Source organism: Meleagris gallopavo, chromosome 1 (assembly GCF_905368555.1).
Source record: "Meleagris gallopavo chromosome 1, MGAL_WU_HG_1.1, whole genome shotgun sequence".
NCBI lineage: Eukaryota > Metazoa > Chordata > Aves > Galliformes > Phasianidae > Meleagris > Meleagris gallopavo.
In genome coordinates, this window is record NC_139404.1 from 190,558,619 (window position 1) to 190,576,669 (window position 18,051).

The 18,051-nt window shown below is 43.3% G+C and overlaps 2 protein-coding genes across 3 annotated transcripts in view; one reads left to right on the forward strand and one right to left on the reverse strand.

Moving 5' to 3' along the window:
• Nucleotides 1-262: 262 nt before the first annotated feature.
• On the reverse strand, nt 263-7,990 carry AAMDC (adipogenesis associated Mth938 domain containing). 2 transcript variants are annotated; one of them, XM_010706159.4, is made up of 5 exons: nt 7,850-7,924; nt 6,694-6,758; nt 5,274-5,422; nt 1,980-2,075; nt 263-1,237 (listed from the first exon to the last, which is right to left on the reverse strand). In XM_010706159.4, the coding sequence occupies exons 3-5, from the start codon at nt 5,403-5,405 to the stop codon at nt 1,097-1,099; spliced, it is 369 nt and encodes a 122-aa protein (XP_010704461.1). In that variant the 5' UTR covers nt 5,406-5,422; nt 6,694-6,758; nt 7,850-7,924; the 3' UTR covers nt 263-1,096. The 2 variants fall into 2 exon arrangements, with proteins under 2 accessions (XP_010704461.1, XP_003203602.2); XM_003203554.5 differs by lacking the exon at nt 6,694-6,758 and having other exon boundaries at nt 7,850-7,990.
• Nucleotides 7,991-8,200: 210 nt separating this feature from the next.
• RSF1 (remodeling and spacing factor 1) overlaps nt 8,201-18,051 on the forward strand; it is a 57,756-nt gene continuing 47,905 nt past the window's right edge. Inside the window, exon 1 of the mRNA XM_085216481.1 lies at nt 8,201-8,441. Within this exon, the coding sequence (XP_085072607.1) occupies nt 8,246-8,441 (196 nt within the window). The 5' untranslated portion in view covers nt 8,201-8,245. The remainder of the gene's footprint in view (nt 8,442-18,051) is intronic.

The following is an 18,051-nucleotide window of genomic DNA, read 5'->3' on the forward strand; positions in this document are numbered from 1 at the left end:
TAAGAGAGTGGAGTATTTTGTAAAGGGTTATTCTTGGGGCTTGGGAAACTCATCTACTTCTCACACCCATCCGAGCTTCTTTGCTGCCCCCTGGATTGCTCCAAGTGCCTCAGGACTTTTCTCAGCATCATCTCTGTTCTTTTGCTTATAGGCACAGACTTCATCTGCACCAATGAAGAATTTAGTGAGTCTGGTGGAAAAGAAAGGAACCTACAAAAAGTAACTGATAATATTAATAGAAGTAGGCAAAACAAAAGGAGAATAGCAACTAAAAGAACTTTTAATTTTTTCAGTGTAACAACACACTTGTCATACTGTTTAAATCAGCATCTACTGCTGGGTAAGAATTCTACCTCCGGACCCAGCTTGCTAGCAGCAGCTTAGACTGATTTCCTACAAGTAATTCTGTCACAGATCTTCTTGATAATTTTAAGCAGGTAGGGACTATCACATAGATACATATTCCACAACTCAACACTCACATTTCAATTAATGATAAAAATCTTTAAGGCACAGGTTCTGTTCATTCCCTGTAGGCAGCATTTTCTATGTCCTGTGTAAAAAAAAAAACGTGTCAAGTGATACCCTGAGTGAGTTCACCAGCAGGAGGCAGAGCTGTTGTTCTGGGGCTGCCTTGTGTTTCTTTATTGAACTCATTTATAAAGTGATCCCTTGCCACCACTTCATATCTACCACTCGACTGTCATCATCAGATATTTTCTGGCTACGCTGCAATAACTGATAATGTAATTCTGCACCATTTCCTAATCAAAGCATTCGCAACTTAGTGTCTTAATTTAGCCAAAAATCAACCACAGTTCATTAATTTAGCCAAAAAGTAACCAGAATGCACACAGTCTACAGAGGAATTCTTGGTCAATCCCAAGAACGTATGCAAATTGTTCTGCAGTTAAAAGATTTCATTAACAGCACTCTGTTTAAACCCTGAACTCATAAACTGCCCCTGTATTTTAGCTTTGCAGCACACATTAATGCATTGGCACGCACCTCCCCACTGTGCTGAGTGTAATTTGATGCAGCCAAGGCATGCCCAGTGCTTGGCTGAGGTCAGGGCAGGCTGCAAAGCGGTGGTGCTTCAGCATGTTGAGTGGAAGACTCCCCCCACTTTGACACCCTGAGCAGCCAGGGCATTGTACTCTTCCACTGCCTTCTCTGTCTGCAACACCAACACATCAATCCCGTTTTTCTTAAGGTAGTCCACAGTAGACGGAGGAACCTCAGAAGAGAAAAGGAAAAAGCAGTCGTTAGGTAGTTCTCCAATCTGCAGCAGGAGGCTGCTGGCATTTCTTAGTACTGATGCCATCTGTACATAGGTTCACTTAAGTTATTGATAGTAGACAAACTGATAATGTATTTTTAAGATTGATACCAGGTGTTTTTTTTTTTTCAATAAACCTAGTATATGCAAATTTCCCATTTTTCCTGAATGCAGTTTAAAGTGCAGCTTGTTCTTACAGAAGGGAACAGAATTTGAGCTAAAGATAATAGAAATTTGGTGTTATTCAGCTCACAAAAACCTGAAGAATTGCTTTTCATGAAGGCAAGCTCAGCCCTTCTCAGCCTTCTGTAACTGGCTTACCTGCTGCAAGGACACTGCCACCATTAGTGACAAAAAGGCCTTAATTATCAGAGTATTTACAGCAGGCTAGAGCTAGTTCACAACCTCTTCTAAGAGCAGGGACTAATGGACATTGTTAAAAAAAAGCTCCTTGTTTAAATTGCTGCTGTAGCAGAATGTAAAACTATTTTCTGTTTGACACTGACACCAACAGTGAGGAGCTCAAATGCTGCTGCTTTCAGGAAGAGAATGACTCCTGGCAGCAATTCAGTCTGGTTAATTCAGCAACCCCAACTTCTTTGCTTTTAGTAAAGCATCATGGATTTTTTTAACCCATCCTCCAGATGAGGAAGGCAAACAAACAGCTCTAGTTTATGTTTATTGGGGAACAAAAACCTACCTGCAGAGCCTCACTCATGCCACGGCCAATGACGAGAGTTTTAACACCCTTCTTGACAACTTCTTCAAGGTCAGCAGGCTGCACTCCTGGAGAATGCTAAGTGCCAGGAAAAGAAAGCAATAGTCTGTGTGCTGACAACATCAGCCAGGAAGGATGTGTCTGTGTTTGGATCAGTCCTTAGATTAGCAGGATAAAGGAGCTATCCCAAGGTGTAAACCAGCTCTTGTGTGCACACTAACAGTGGCAATTTCAAGAGGTATTCTACCCTCAGATGAAGGATGACAGTAAATCAATGGATAGCAATAAAGATGTTTTTCTTAAGTAGGTAAAAATGAAAAGATATGTGGTACGTACCTAAAACATCTATGTCTAACAACCGGCATTTTATCAGCATTAACACTGAGATCAATAAATCGCAGTGCATTGCTGTTTGTTTTCAAAGTGAGCAGAAGCTGCTTTTAATACAGACTGTGGCAAGCTCAAGTTTACTCACTTGAATTATAACTAAAATGATTAAATTCCTTTCTTGTTTACTTTGTAAATCTCATTTACCGAAGAGGACTGAAATGCTGCCTGGCTTCATTGTACTTAATATCTTCAATTTCTGCTCTGTTCTTAATTTTGAGAAAGAAACTCTGAAACCAAACCCTTTCTAAAGAAAGAAAAATGATCTGTAACAGGATTTTGATTGCAAGCTCATTATAGTACTAATACACTTCAAACATGCAAATCCAGAAATAGACATGTGATATTAAATTAAATCATTATTATGTCACACTAATTCTCCCCTTAGCTTCAATTTTAATGTATTCTATATATATATATTTTTTTTAATTTTATTTTATTTTTATTTTTATTTAAATTGGATTCTTAAGTATTTTTTGAGAGGACTGAGACCATCTTTTCCCATGAAGAGAGTAATGCCATAGTGGACTTCTGCAGAACATTATTTTTATTGGAGATAGCCATAAATCTTTATCCTCTCTACTCACCACTACATTATCTCAATGAATTAACATCAAGACGTCTAGAATTTCAGCAAGAGATGGTTCACTTTTCTGATTCTCCAAGTTGCATTTTCTGTAAGTGCATTTAGATTTGATATCCATACTTAAACTGCCAGTTCAGCTGCAGAGCTTTATCAGGCCAAATCATCACATGTATGCCTTTACGACAGAATAGGTAATGATTTGCCTTTGGGGTTTTTTTAAGGTAGACTCAAAGTTTAGACAAACAGGGATAGTTTATTATAATTAATTCATTAGATTGCTGGGGAAGTTTGCTATCATATAGTAGGTACTGCTGAGCCACGAAAGCCACGGAACAAAAGGATTTGAGCTTGTTACACAAGGCACTCTGATCGGGGGGCTTCCACCAGTAGGAAAATTCTATCATTAGAGAAAACATGCAACATGATGGAATAACTGTGTCACTGCAGGTAATTCCTGTGACAGCAGGAGGGAAGGAAAAAGGGCAGCAGAATTTCTCGCCTGTTCTGCTCTCTGGTCTTCTCATCAGGACTCTTTTTCTCCCATTAGCAGATGGCACTGAAACACAGCCAGTCAGGGAGGCTGCCTTTTATCCCCAAGGGTTAAGGTCATATGAGCTATTTATTAGTGCTTAGTAACAGAATCTTGCACAGCAAGTTGTACAGTTCTTCCTGATGAAATAATTACCCACTAGGCATTGGTTTGATAGCAGAGAAGGAAAAGATTTACTTCAAGCTGGAGTGGAGGACATGAGGAGCACTGCCTTTTTACCAAACACAGGGAACAGCTCCACCTAGCCCCAGGTAAAACACACCCAGCAAACGTAGACACACTGCAGTCTACCATGAAGAAATATGCAGAAAAAGAATCCAGTGAATTCTACTGTTTCCAGTAAAGATCAAATTAAATCCTTTGTAATTTTTCTAGACTCGGAGATGCAGTCTAAAAAGCTTCTGTATTTGTTGCTTTTCAATTTTAAATTGAAATCACCAAACTCTGTGGCTGCCATATCTGTAAGAGCAACAGAACTGTCCTCAGGAAGAAGCTTTATGAGTAGCCTCTATGGGAAAACCTGAAGTGTTTTTTTTTTGTTTTTTTTTTTTACTTAATGCTGCTGCAGAATGTCTGCTTCTCTGAATAACCCAACTAGTTTTCTCTCATTTTTATTTAACAAATCCAGCTCTCCTGATTAAATGAAGGATTCATTCAAGAACTTATCCAGAGTTCAAGTCTTCCCTATCACCTGACACCTTCTGTCCGAAACTTTAAAAGGAAGACACATTCCCCTAAATGTTAGTAGGTGGTTGTAATCCAAAACAGTTTTCAAATCGTTGGAAGGAAATAAAAACACGATAGAGTTGGAAACTATTGGGAATTTTTCAGCTACTGCATATGTTCTGCATCTCCAGCCACATATGTATTTAAAGCAGGAAATCATTACTGTTAAAAGTTGGATTCCTCTTGAAAAACAAAAAAGTTACAGCTTCTATCAGCTCAGGCCCTTCAAACAGCCCAAAAGTGAAAACTTCACTTTTGCTAATCAGACCATAAATGAAAGGCTATGAAAAAGGTTATATACACAGCTGTATTTCTCTTTGCAAACCATTCGTACAGCAACATTACCTTTCACTTTGCATTATACACTCTTTATAGACTGAACTCTGACAGCTTAACAAATTATATTCCCTAAAAGATTATATTGGAAGTTCCAAAACCAAAGTTTTGCCAAAATGAATACATCAGTGACTGGAAGGGCATACAGCTGGCTCTAAGACCTGATGTGTTTGCAGGTCTTTTTTTGCTTTGACTCTTGTGGATTAGGTTTTTCTTCTTAGCCAATACAACTATCTTAGTGTAAGCCCTGATATGGATGAATTTATCAACATTTAATTCCTAACACAATAGTTATCATGCTGCTTCTAAGTCCAAAACATCAATATTATTGCCTTACTTGTATACATTCTCATAGCATTTAAAGATAAAGCTTAAGGGATACAAAAATTATAAGGGTATTCACTTGGTAAAGGGCTATGAATACAAGTCCTTGTGTGGTTAGACAGACTGAGACCTTTTCATGGAGATACTAGCACATATGACACTGTATCTGCACACTTTTACTCAAAAATCAGTAAGAACCTCAAGGAAAGTGATATAAACTAACCTGCATGCACTGTCCTCTTCCAAACGTGTAAGCTCAATTTCTGTGGATTTCTTTTTATTCACATAAATTTGTCTCTATTGCACAAGACAATCTTTATTTACTACTCTCACAGTCCTGTGGGATGGACAGAAACAGCAAACTTACATTAGTGCCAGTTTCTCTCCAATCCCAGGTCCGACTTCCTCCTGGCCACACTTTGCAGTCCTTGTACGTTGTAGAACAGCCTTTCACCTTCATCTGCCCCCAAGACAGGGAAGCAATTTCAGGGGAAGACATTGCTGAGTTGAACCAGTCTGAAAAACAGATATTTAATACATAACATCAGGCCAACGTACACAGTGTGTTAATAAAAAAACTCTAAGCATGTCCTTGCCTCAAGAAGCTGAGAAGAAACCACCGTTACAGACTTGATCCGTGTCATTTTGTGGCACCAGAACTGAATGACGGATCAGATCTGTTGAATTACCAGCAGTCCTCCTCAGGGTTTTGGTAGGACTCTGAGCAAATTATTCTACAAATGAAATCTGTAGAAGTACTGGGTGCTCAACTTTCAAAACAATCCACGGGGGTGAGGTCCCTGAATATCCTTTCAAATTAGGGTTTTAATATTTTCCCTAAAGATACACTGAAGATGGTAGACTTCTGTAAAACCTCTGATACATACACTGTTTCTTTGGCCCTCTAAACCATACTGTACATACAGGCTTATTAATTTAAATTAATAAGGTTAAAACAAACAATCAAACATGCCGTTGCTTTCTTAGCTTTAGCAGGAAGTGAGAAGAGTTAGATCTTGAACAGGGAGTTTAAACTAAAGGATTTTTTTGATCTGCACACTTTTCTTGCTAAAAGGCAACACCCAGTAGAAAACAAAACAATGGCATTTCCACTTGCTGTAGCAAATGACTTTCAGACACCCAAAGGGCAAAGGCTTCTCTCCCATGGCATTCCTTACAGACACCAAGTCTCCCTGTGACACTTCTCAGGATAGTTAAGGAGACAAAAAATGTCTTTTTTCATAACTCAGTCCTCACTGTTTCAGATTACAGCTATCATTTCCAAACATTTTTGTTGTAGACAAGGAAAACAGCTTAGTCTTTGTCTTTTCCACCTTTTGCTTTCCTGAAGACTTAGGATAACCATCCTTGAGTCTTTTTTTTCCTCCCTTTCTTTTAGATTAAATAAATCTCTGTTCCCTTTGGCCTTTCGATCAGTTCGCATTTTCTAAATCTCTACTTATTTTCTCATTTTCCCCCCCCACTAACAACCAGCAATTGGTATGCATCTTCCTTTGAAGTCCGTTGCCTAAAACCAGTTAGAGTGCTCCAGCTGAGGCCTTATCAGTGCTGCTATATAGCAACTGCTTTTTGGTATTAACCACAGTCATTTTCAGACCAGCTATCACAGTCACAGCTGGGCATCAGCAGGGCAGAGACTATGCCTTAGAAAGCATCGTCTCACTGCACCATGGGAGTTTACACCCTTTTCTCAGCCCTTCAAGGAACTGCAATCTGGTTGCTGATGGGATTCTGGCACTGGATGGCAAGACACAAATCAGAGGTACCTTGGAAATGCTTTAGATTAGCACAGCTGCCAGCTGCTGCGTCTCAAAAGTAATGACCTTCTGAACTGTAAGGGCAGAAGAGGATGGTGTGAAACTTGCATGACAAAGATAGAAGGTTATTTCTGCAGCAAAGCTGTGCTCATGGCTCACCCAGAAACCCTCAGCAGCAGCACATCCTTCCAGACATCCAGATTCTCAGAACCCCAGTGGCACCCATTAAGGGAAGAGCCCTCAGCAAAGAGAAATCTTTGGATTGTCTTCCTATGCTGCACGCGCTACAACAAACGGCAGCACGACGTGACATCCATCTCAGTGCCCTGCTTCTAGCACCACATGAAGGAAAAGCAGCATTACTTTGGATTCAGCACAGGTCTGAGGCTGCCAGAGAATAATGGGGCAATTATTCCTTCGCTGCTTTGTGAGTTACTGAGACAGGTGCTCTGCCGAAGAGGAAGCCAGGCACGCAGCTACAGGGGAGTGCAATTTGCCTGGGTTAATACGTTCTTGATTTGTTCCTCACACATCTGCAATGCGATGGGTTCACACAAAGGTTCATTGGACCACTTTCCCAACAGTGTGGTGAAACAAGATGACAGTGCTGCTCCCAGCTGAGTGAAACTGCCCATTAACCAAGGGGAAAGGCAGAACCAACCACCCAGAACTGACAGGAGCTGAGACAGACCTCAAAGCCATCAAATATGATCCAGAGAGCAAAAATATTTCCACAGCACTGACAGAGAGCATCGACAAAGTGTGAAGGAAGGCATCTGAAACCAAAGCGAAGAAGAATGAACTTCTTAATGAGGCCTTTGGACATTCTTCGCAGTGGGCACAGTCCAATCACCAACCAGCAAGGATCGGAAAAGATTTCCTCAACAAACGTTAGCTTTTAATTATCTGCTATGATATCTACTGCAATGTGCAGCGAAAAATCTGAAGGCCACGTATCATGTGATAAAAGCTATGAAGGGGAGAGAGCTCCTGAAACTCCACGGGAACGCTAGCTGAGTGGCAAGGCCTAAGCTTCCAGCGCTCGGAGGGCAGCCCAACCCATCCCAGGGTCTCCCCTCTGCCCCGCGGCCGCCGCTGCCTGCCCATTCCCGCCTGTCCCCTCAGCGCTCGCGGAGCCGTTACGACCGTTACGCGCCACACTCACCCGCCACCCACGCGACCCCGACCCCAACCACCGCCACCTCGGCCTCACGCGGGTGGGTAGCGCCAAGCCCCGCCCACCGCCCTCTCATTGGCCAGCGTCGCCTCCCGGCTCCATCCCCTCTCCCCACAGCACTGCCGTTCCGCCTCTTCCCATTGGCCGCGGCGCCCTGAGGCCCCGCCCCCTTATAAATAGCCCCTCCGTCAACCTCGCGCCCCGCCTTGTTTTCATTCCCGTGCCGCACGCGGAGGAGAGGAGCCGCCCGGAGACGCTCTGGCCGACGCCTCCCCGTCTCCCCGCCTCTCGCGGTGCATTGTGGGATCGTGGCGGCGCGCAGCTCGGCAGCGCCCCCTCCCTCCCCGCCCCCTCCCCAGCTCCTTCTCCATCCCCGGGTCCAAGATGGCGGCGGCGGCTCCTCCGGCTCCATCGCCGCCTCCCCCTCCTCCCGCCGGCCCGTGCTGCCCGGGCTCTTGGCCTAACTTCGCCGTCGTTTGCTCTTTCCTCGAACGCTACGGTGCTTTGCTGGATCTCCCCGAGCTGCCTTTCCCCGATCTGGAGCGCGTCCTACAGCCTCCACAGGAACCTGGAGACCAGGGTGAGCGGCCTGGGGGTCCCTTCCCTCAGCTCTCCCCTCCCCTTTCCCCTTCCTTCCTTCGTCCCCGCGCCTCAGGGAAGGGGCAGGCCGCGCTGTGAGGGGCTCTGGGGCTGTGTGTATGGGGGGGGGCCGGGGCTGTTCCCCCCCCGCCTCCTCCCAGCCCCGGGGGTGGAGCGCGCTGAGGGAGAGGAGGGGCCTGGGATTCCCGGAGTGAAGCCGGGTGTGGGGGGGGAAGGATGGAGCCTCTCGATGCCTCTTTCCCCCCCTCATATGGGGATGATTGTTGGAGGGGGGGGATGCTGCCTTTCTGCCCCCCCCACCCCTTCAGTGAGGCGTTGGAAGGTGGTGGCCCCCCTCAGTGCTGTGCCCCCCTCCATCAGCTCCTTGTTATTTAAGCTTATCTTAAATAACTATTTTGTTTGTTTGTTTGCTTGTTTGTTTAGGCCAATGGTGGCATCTGGTTTTCTCTCCCTCCCTTGTTCTCACTGCTTGAGGGTTGCCACTTTGCCGCCCCCCAGTCTGTGTCCCTTTCTGATTCTTCCCTAAACCAAAAAGAGTGGGGAGTGGTACTGGGCAATTCTCTCTGCCTCTCCCTTTCTCCCCCCCCCTTTTCCTTTCTCCTCTGTGTGGGGTGGAGAATGAAGAGGGGTCTCCTCCCTGCTCTGTGTGTTTGGGGGGGGAGAGGGGGGGACACGCAGAAGCTCCCCCCCCTACCCCCCCAGCACTGCTATTGTGGGTGATCTCCTCCCACCCCCCCACACACAGCCATTGTGCTGTGCTCCATCCTTTCCTCCCCCCCCCTTTCCTCCTCCTCCTCTCACAGCAGGGATGGGGGCTCTGAGCTTCTTCCTTGCTCACTCCCAGTGACACCCCCTGAGCTGGCAGAGACAGAGGATGTCTTGCCTGCTTCTCCTCTCCTCTCCCTTCAGCGCATCAAGGGTTAAGATGCCAGACCCTGATCTCCCTGTGATGGCTGCAGGAGGGCCTTGGGCAGCAGCGCGGGGGCCTAGGGGAGAGATGCCAGCAGGGATTCAGAGGGGAAGGTGCTTGTTGCTCTCTGCCTCGATTATTGGTTTGCTTGTTGCCTCTGCACTCTTGCCACATAGGGAGACTGCTGGGCTCACAGCGCATGCTCGGCAGGCCCCATAGAAACTTCCTGCTGCTGGAGAATCCCAGCCCAGGGCTGCTTTGGGGCCAAAAAGCACGCCTTTCCCCCCGGATCTGACTCCTTCCTTGTCAAACACCCCTCATTGTAGGGGCTTGGGGATAATTCAATGTGGGGGTGCTTCCCCATGGAATGAAATCGTTGGGTGTTTTTTTGTTTTTTGTTTTTTTTTGTAAAGTGCAAACATCCTATCTGTGAGTTCACCCCAGCCAAAACGTAATACGGTTCATTTACTGCTCCTTATGCTGTCCTGTTCCTAATGAATATGAAAAGAGAAAGCGGGATCCAAAAATAGGGTTAACTTATGGAAACGTAGATGTTTATTTTAAATTTCCCTTGCATTCCTCTGCCTGTTACATAAAAGGTAATTCACAAAAGTATTGTTCTGTTCAAGTTTTGCTGAACTTATGAATAAAAGCCGCTGTCATGCTTAAAGTTTGAATATGTAATGAAAATACCAATTTTAAATAATGTCTGTAAAGATAACTAAGCTTAGTGTGTGGAAAAAAAATGTCAATTATCATGTAATTTTTCTTGTGTGTGGACTGCAGAATAAAGTAAAATTAAAGGCTGAGGTAGTGAGCTGTGTTCTAAATGTATATATTTGATAAAAATATTTCAATTCCTGATGTGATTGGGGGTGGTATCAATAGAAAAACAACACAACTCTTGAGTAGCTGCTGAATGAAGTTCATGGTAGGGGTGAGTTACGAATGTTATGGGTGCCAAGTTCTTAAACTCTTTGCTTTTCTCTTGAATGGGGGACCATGGCAAAGGGCTGCGGTGCTGGTAGCTGCTGGCCACAGTATTTTAAGCTTTTGGAAAAACAGTTGCAGAGACTGCATTTCTCGTGTGATTTTGACACACGTTAGTTCCCCAAGTGCTTTTCTCTGATGTGTGTAAGTCAGAAAGTTGTTAAGCGTTGTTTGAAAACTGAAGAAACGTTCTTCTGAGCATCCGTCGCACCAACAGTGTGTAGTTTTTCTTTGGAGAACAAAAGAGGTTTGGATTTCATACAGTACAAATTGCATACAATTTCACTTTTGATACCAAGTGGGCAGTGGACTTACATTGACAGAAATATATGTATTAAAAAACCTAAACAAAGAGCCACAAAACTTCAGAGTGTTTTTTTTCTTCTGAGCTTAGAATCTTGAATGGCTTTTAAATCCTAACTGGCAGGTAATGTCTCTGAGGAGCTTCTCTCCATGTTCATTTTGTGATGAAGGAGAGAAGTGAATAGTTTGGGGAGCACGTTAGTTAGATCTCATGGTTTTCTGATGGTCAACAGCTCCATAAGTTTGTGACTGATTCTTTTGTAGTTCATGTCTGCAGAGTTAATGTTGGAAGATGTCAGATGTCTAACCAAGCTCCTCAAGGAGCTCAAGTTTGAACATTGTTCATTAGTTGTATAACAGCCTTACATTTTCCTGTTAATAATGAACAAGCTCTTTGTTCTAATTGCTAAAGAAACAAGCTATAAACTTCTGCAGGAAGGGATGCTGCGTGGATGTAGAGCTGGCATTACAGCTAGGAAGAGAGCAGATATTTCTGGTAGGACTCTGAGATTTCATTCACTCCCACTGTTAGAGCTGTGCCATATTACCTCTGCTACAGTGACAACAGCGCTGGAGGATGAATGGAGTTCCTCAGTTGTTCGGCTTGCTTGGATATTAAGGATATTAAGAGGTGTGGTCTTGTCAAAGCGTGCAAACCAACTTAAAAGATGTGCTTTGGGATCTGGTGGGCAACAGAAATCGTGCCTGAATAGCAGAATGTTAACATGGCGTTGGTTTTGCTGGTCGTCATTGGGTGGTCTTATGGGATGGGATAAATGTGTGCTTGTGGAAGCAGCCTTCAGAAGTCTGGACAATACAAGAGCTCAACTAGTGCTGGTGGTTCATTTGTAGGACGTAAATGTTCAATTAAAGTAATGAGACCTATGGTCATTTAGTGAATAATTTGTTGTAGGAAGAATAATGATCTTGCCTTTAAAAATCGTGGTTCTTGCTTTGTGTATAATATCAAGGCTTTGGTTGCAGTTACAACAGTCTTCAGCTTCTTTGGAAATGAAGAAAGTTGATTGTTTCTTCATTTTGTGGCAGTGCTAGCTTAAATGCTTGCTAATTAACATGCCTCACGGTAAATTGTTTCTTAGGATTTAGTAAGGGATTCAGTATATTATTTTAACTCTGAATTAGGAGGACTGAGCTGTCGTTACCCCCCGTGTTACAGTACTTTTAGATGCAGAGCTAATACTAATAAGGTGATTCTGTGATGTGGGGTGGTACCTTATCTCTGTATCTGCTTGCTCGCAGGAACAAAACTGTGCACATTGGAACAAATAATGGCAGTAAAACAATAGTTGTTCTCATGAACGTACTTAGGACGTTTTACAAAGATCTTTAATTGTAACAGAAGAACAGTTACCAGTTTAATATTTTAATATATATGATGAAGGGGAGTAAGAACTATATCTGCATTTGGGGCTGTGTTTAAGGAACCATGATATCAAATCACCACCTCCTTTGTGTTTGTAAATAGCTTGAGAATTGGTATAAATGTTAATTAAGCACTTTGTCTCTTGTGAATGGAAATATTAGTAGAACGTTAGCTTGCACAACAGAGATGTAATTTTACACATGACTACTCAAAAGGCTTGCTGGTGTGCCAGGTTCCCTAGCACATGAATGGGAGAACTTCTCACTGAGGTGAATGGCTTTTCCCAAAGCCTCGTAGGCTCTGTTAGCTCCCCAATTTTTGCAGGCTTTTCTTAGCACTGTGGGCTTTCAGTTGTTCTTGATGGAATGGTAACGAGTCTGCATGCTCTGTGTATTCCAGCAAAGCAGCATCAGAGTCTTCCCAGCAATGATCAAGCTAAAGGTGATCTTGAGAACAGCAAAAAGAGGATGTCTTGGATCTCCTTAGATCCTCGACAGTCTCCTCCTGACAGGTTGAGCCAGCCTTGATGTTTGTCTCTTCGTTACCAACCAAGTGTGTTGAGTTTGGAGTTTGATAATAACGGCGCTCTTTGTGTGCTGGCTCAGATTTCAGTGGTGTAAAGAGAGGTGCAATGAGATGCAGGTGCCCCACAGTAGGTTCTTTTTTGTAAATCTTTCCTCCCTCTATTTAGCTTTGTAATGGGAGCTGAGGTTAGAGGCAGTGGGAAACCCGTGCAAGTCATTTATGGTTTCTTTAAATTTTTTGAAGTATACCTGATACCACATTGTGGAACTCAAAGTATGTTTTCTTTGGAGCTACCACGCTTCAGATCAGTTAGTTAAGTTTTATAAGCTGCTTTATTTTTCTACATCTTCTAGACCCCTCACATCTTTTTTTCTAAGGATATTGGAGGCTGAAGCCCTTTGTTTCAGTGGATTATGTCAGTTTTCCTATTGTCATCCCAATACCTTTGGAAAGCTTTACTGCTTTAAGCTTAAGGGTTCTCACCATCCTCTGAAGAAATTAACAATGATTTATATGACTGTTGAATACTTGTATGGGAGAAGCATACCTGGATATAGCAAACAAAAGCCAAGAAGGTCTGATGACAAGGAGTCTGACAGACTTTCATACTCAAGAGTAGGAATCTTCATTATGAAGAGGAAAACGTTCCATTGGTGTGTTTCTGTTGGTTTTTAATAGTTGAGACCAAACCTGTTTGTACAGTGCTGATCAGAAGTTACGAGGTTTGATGTGACTTCAGGCAGAAGTCATGATAGACTGCATAGCCTTCAAAATCCACGGAGGACTGCTTAGTGTTTAAAAGAGAAAGCAAATGCGATACAGAAGTAATCAAATGCTAATTGAGTGACTAATATGGTGCTTAGAACCTTCTGTCTGGTTTCAATGCAGAAAGATGTATTCATACACTGTCCTCTCGTGTAGAGGATGAAATTCTGGCATCTACTATTGGTGATGTTCATTTTGCTGGGTGGGAGGAGTTTGTTCACACATCAGGTAATGCTGGATATTCATCAGCAGACATGTTAATTGTGGGTATAACAATATCTTAGGGTTGCTGCTGCTGTGAGGATCTGTCAGGTAGTCAGAAGTTACTCTTATCAGCTTTGTGGGGCTCTGCTTGTATTATTCACACAGGGCACAATAAGATACATGTAACTGCTGTTTTAAATCAGTTAGCTATCACCTAAACACAGGTCAAACTTGTATGCATATATAAATATATATATATGAAGTAGATGGCTGCTGTTCTGAGGGACTGAACCAAACTTTAAACAGTGTCAAAGCCATTAATCCACCTGTCAGGGCTACATTTGGAGGCAGTAGGAACCAAAAATAATTGTTCTCCGTATTATATAATAAACTTTTCTTGTCTACATTTCAGTCATTTTGGTCATTAGTGTGACTTTAAGATCAGTGTGTCTTACCAGCATGCGCTTTTAATTTCTTCCTTTATGAATTAAGTTTATCTTGGAATTAATTGCTTCATGACAGAGTATGGATGCCTATCTCTGTTCTAACTATTCCTATTTTGCTAGTTTTCCATGGCAAGACTTCCTGTCATTATTGTAGATTCATCTGGTGTGTCATCTCACCTGGAACTTGGGCTGGGAACACCACTGTGAGTTCCAGCTGGGCTCCACGTTTCTTCAGATCCTGTATGGAAGATGGACAAACGCAGTACTTGTGGGTAAATGAGCAGGTCCAGTTTCTGTCAGTAACACTGCTCGTGGGAAGAAAATCACAAAATACCACACTGAATGAAGAAAAGGAACTCAGAGCACGGATTTCTGCCCTGGCAGAACACCAGAGTCCCCCTGCTAAAACTCAGCCCTACCAGGACTTCGCTCAGGTTTTTATGCCTCCCTTGAGGAAGGGTGATGTGCTTCTGGTGGGTGGCTTTGTTCAATTCAGACACGCTTCAGATGGTGCAGAGCTGGAGAAAAGCTTTTCAGAGAAGGCGATAGTACTCCTAAGCCACAGAATCTCAAGGATTGCTTACTTCTAAGCAAGTGTGTGAGATTCAGGAATGCAAGTGGTGTGAAATTGTTTACTGAAAGAAGCTCATGGGCTCTGCTTTCGGATATCTGCATCAAAGAGCTTCACAAACATCAAACTGAGTTTTCAATGACACCATCACATGGAAGCTAGGAGTTACGTATTGCCAAGTCCTTGGCCTTATTTTGGCACATTCAAAATAGTATCCCCACTGGGAAACTTAAGCTTCAACAAGGTTCTTTCCTGCCAGAAGATGCTGAGAGCTACTAAACAGCCAGGTGCCTAAAGGAGTCTAAACTGTACTTCATCCTAATCTTCAGGAATACAGAATTCAGAGCATATCATATTTGGCACCTGTTTTGTATCGTGTGTTAGAGGTAGGTGCTGCTGGTCCCAGTTGGGTGTGTTGTGGGAAAACAGCTACAGAATGTGTTTTGACAGCATCAGGAAAACCCTTCCAGATGGAATCAGCCATCCATCAGTCTTGTGTCCTTGGCACTGGTCAAATGCAGAGATTGACAAAAGCTGTGAGAGTTTTTTCAAGTATTTTTCCTGCATCCGGTAGCTTATAGCCCAGAGTTTTTTTTTCTTCTTTTTTATTTTTTTAAATCTATTTTTCTTTTTTTCCTTCCCAGTGTACTTGAACAGGGCTTTATTTTTTTTCTCTGGGATTAGTTCATGGTAATACTATAAAATGTGAGAACGGTCAGCCGTGTGCCAATATTTGTGCTCCCTGCCTGGTACCCCCACTTCTGAGCCTATTCTGAAGGTTGCATTTAGATTAGCTTGTTGATGGCCCCTGCTAAACTGAGAAACCCAGGGGAACTTCTAGAAATTCCATGGTGTTGTTGATACGAAGATTAAAACAGAATATCTATTTGTGGTGTCCCCGTGCTCTGCAGCGTCTGATAGATGACAGCTCCCAGGAAGAAATATGCCTGGGTACCTGGCAGGTCTCAGTGCTTTGTGGCTTGGTAGTAATATCCCACTGGAGGCAGAAGGCAGGAGGGACAGCAAGGTTTCCTTTTGGTGATGCAAGGGAGGGACCAGAGCCATCGAGTTGGCAAGAAGTGATGGGAAGAGGAATACATATGGTCCTAAAAAGAGTACTGGGGCAGTGTGCTCACTGGTTCCTCAAAGCTAGCTGTCTTGGGGTTCTCTGGAAGGATCCAAGTCAACCTGAAGATCTTTTCAGGACCTTGCAGCACTTGTGAGCTATGGCTGTATTCCTCTGGTTTGTGATGTTTGGACTTATTCAGCACTTTGTGACTGTGCACCAGAGGGACAAGTGGGCTTGGTGGTGTTCCTCAGTGCTTGCTCTCTGCTATGACCAGTCCCTACTTGGATGCCAGTGATGGGACAGAGTTCTGTGTCTGTGGCTTTGGAGCTTAATAAAATTATCTATTTTGATCCAGATAATAAAATTGCTGGGAAATAAATAATAAAGTCTGGATAGAAGTGTGTATTTTTGTGCTTCCTTCCAGCCTTGCAAAAACAGCATAGGTTTTGTTTCAGCTGTAGAACACAGCCGGGTCTGTGGCTGTTGATAACACTGTGATGTTCTTTCCAGCCTACTTAATTTCATTTTTTCTCCTTTCATCCCCACTCTTCTTCCCCAATCAATGAACTCTCCTTTGCTCTGGTTGTTCTACAAAGCTCCACAAACACGTTGGCATTAACAAGTTTTCTTAGTAGCCCGTAGCATTTGTCAGTCTCCCATTTGCAGTTTGCCATCAGCCTGATGCAGTCATTTCTCTTCCCCAGGAGTGACACAGAGTTCTTACAGCTCAGGTGCTGGAAGATTTCAAAGAAGTACAGGAGAAACTGTGACCTTGTTGAGGCCTATAATAGTCAGGGGAAAAAACAAACTGTTTCTCAAAGCGAGGGAGGGCCCATTTCTAAAGATTTTTATGCTTCAGCAGCTGCACCATAGTGTGAGATTTCTTTCCAACGCGATCAGTTAGACCTTGTAGAAAAAATATTTTGCCTTTTGATTGTATTAGGCTGTGCCACTTGTCTCACCTTGCAGTCAGTCCTAGTTGGCCAAGTCCTGAAGCAGTGCTGTGTTGAATGAAGTTGGTTATTAAACGGAACTTGGACACAAATAATCACTTCATTTCCTCTTCAGTTCTGTGTCCCTCTGGTACACCTGGCTGTTTTCTAGCTCATCTACAGCTATCTGGTAACACAAGTGCCAGGGCACCTTCGTTGCCTTTTAGTGTTAATGACTACCAGGATTATAGTGGTTTCCTCCTGAGAAAAATGACGATGGTTCACAAAAGCCGTATGAATTTGTGGATGGTAGAAGTGTATAAAATCCTAGTTTGGCCCCAGAGCTTGTGATGTGATGTTGTTAACACGTCCCAAGGAAGCATCCAAGGTGAAGGACTGTATGTTGGGTGCTCATCTGGAAAGCTTCCCCTGCACTGGCTGAAGAGCAGGGCTGTCTGCAGGTCTTGCTGGAAGGGAACTGGCAGGGGAAATATTCCTCCATTGCTGGAGGAGCTGCCACTAAGGGGCAAAACCGTCCTTTAAAACACATTTTTAAAGACATTCTGCAGGTAACTGCTGACCCCCTCAGAGACACAATAGCATTGGTTCAGAGCATTGGTTCTGCTTTGATTCAGAAAGGTTACAGTGGGTAGGAAAAAATTGACACAGTAGAAGATAGCTTTTGGAAGAGGTAAGTGAGCCCCAAAGTGGTCAGAAATCAAGGAGGAAAAATGGTGAATGTATCCTAGGAACAGCCTGCTTGCAAAGCTAAAGGAGATCTCTGAATTCGTGTCTGCCAAAATGGAAGCAGGATAAGTGAAGATAAGCTTCAGAGCGGGATGTTTTGATGCCAAGCAGAAGCTGTTTGAGGGGTGGAAATCGAATCCTGACAAAGCCCAGGAGGATGTAGTGGGAGCTGGCAGTGGTGAGAAGGAAGCTAGCAAATCTGAGGTGGGTTTGGAGAGAGAAAAGGCGTAGAGAAAAAGAAAGCAGGCTGGGAAACGGATGTCTGAAATCGTTAACTACAATAATTAAAATAAGGACACTGCTGAGAACTTAAGTAACCTATTTGCATAATGTATTATTAGGCTAATTTGTGATATCCTCGTTCTAGTTCTGCTGCGTTTCTGGCAATAAAGATGAAATACGATAAAACTGATGTGTTAGGAAATGATGTACATGCTAATATTATGAAAGCGGGCTGCTTTGCCAGGCTCAGATAGTCGTCTGGCTTTCTGCAAGAGTTTAGAAATACAACTAGTAAAAATATAAAGGCTCGAAATCAGAGTGCAGAAGTGAAAAACAGAGCAACTAGCAAGGAGCCTAACAAAGATTGAGGGGATCAAACACAAGAAGCTTTTACATCTGTTTTTGATAAGCTTTATGAAGTTGTGGTTTCATACTTCTGATGTTACGTTAGTTTTTCTCCAGAGAAAAAGATGATATACTCTTTTTTTTTCTGACTTCCTTTAAGCATGGATATACGGGTTA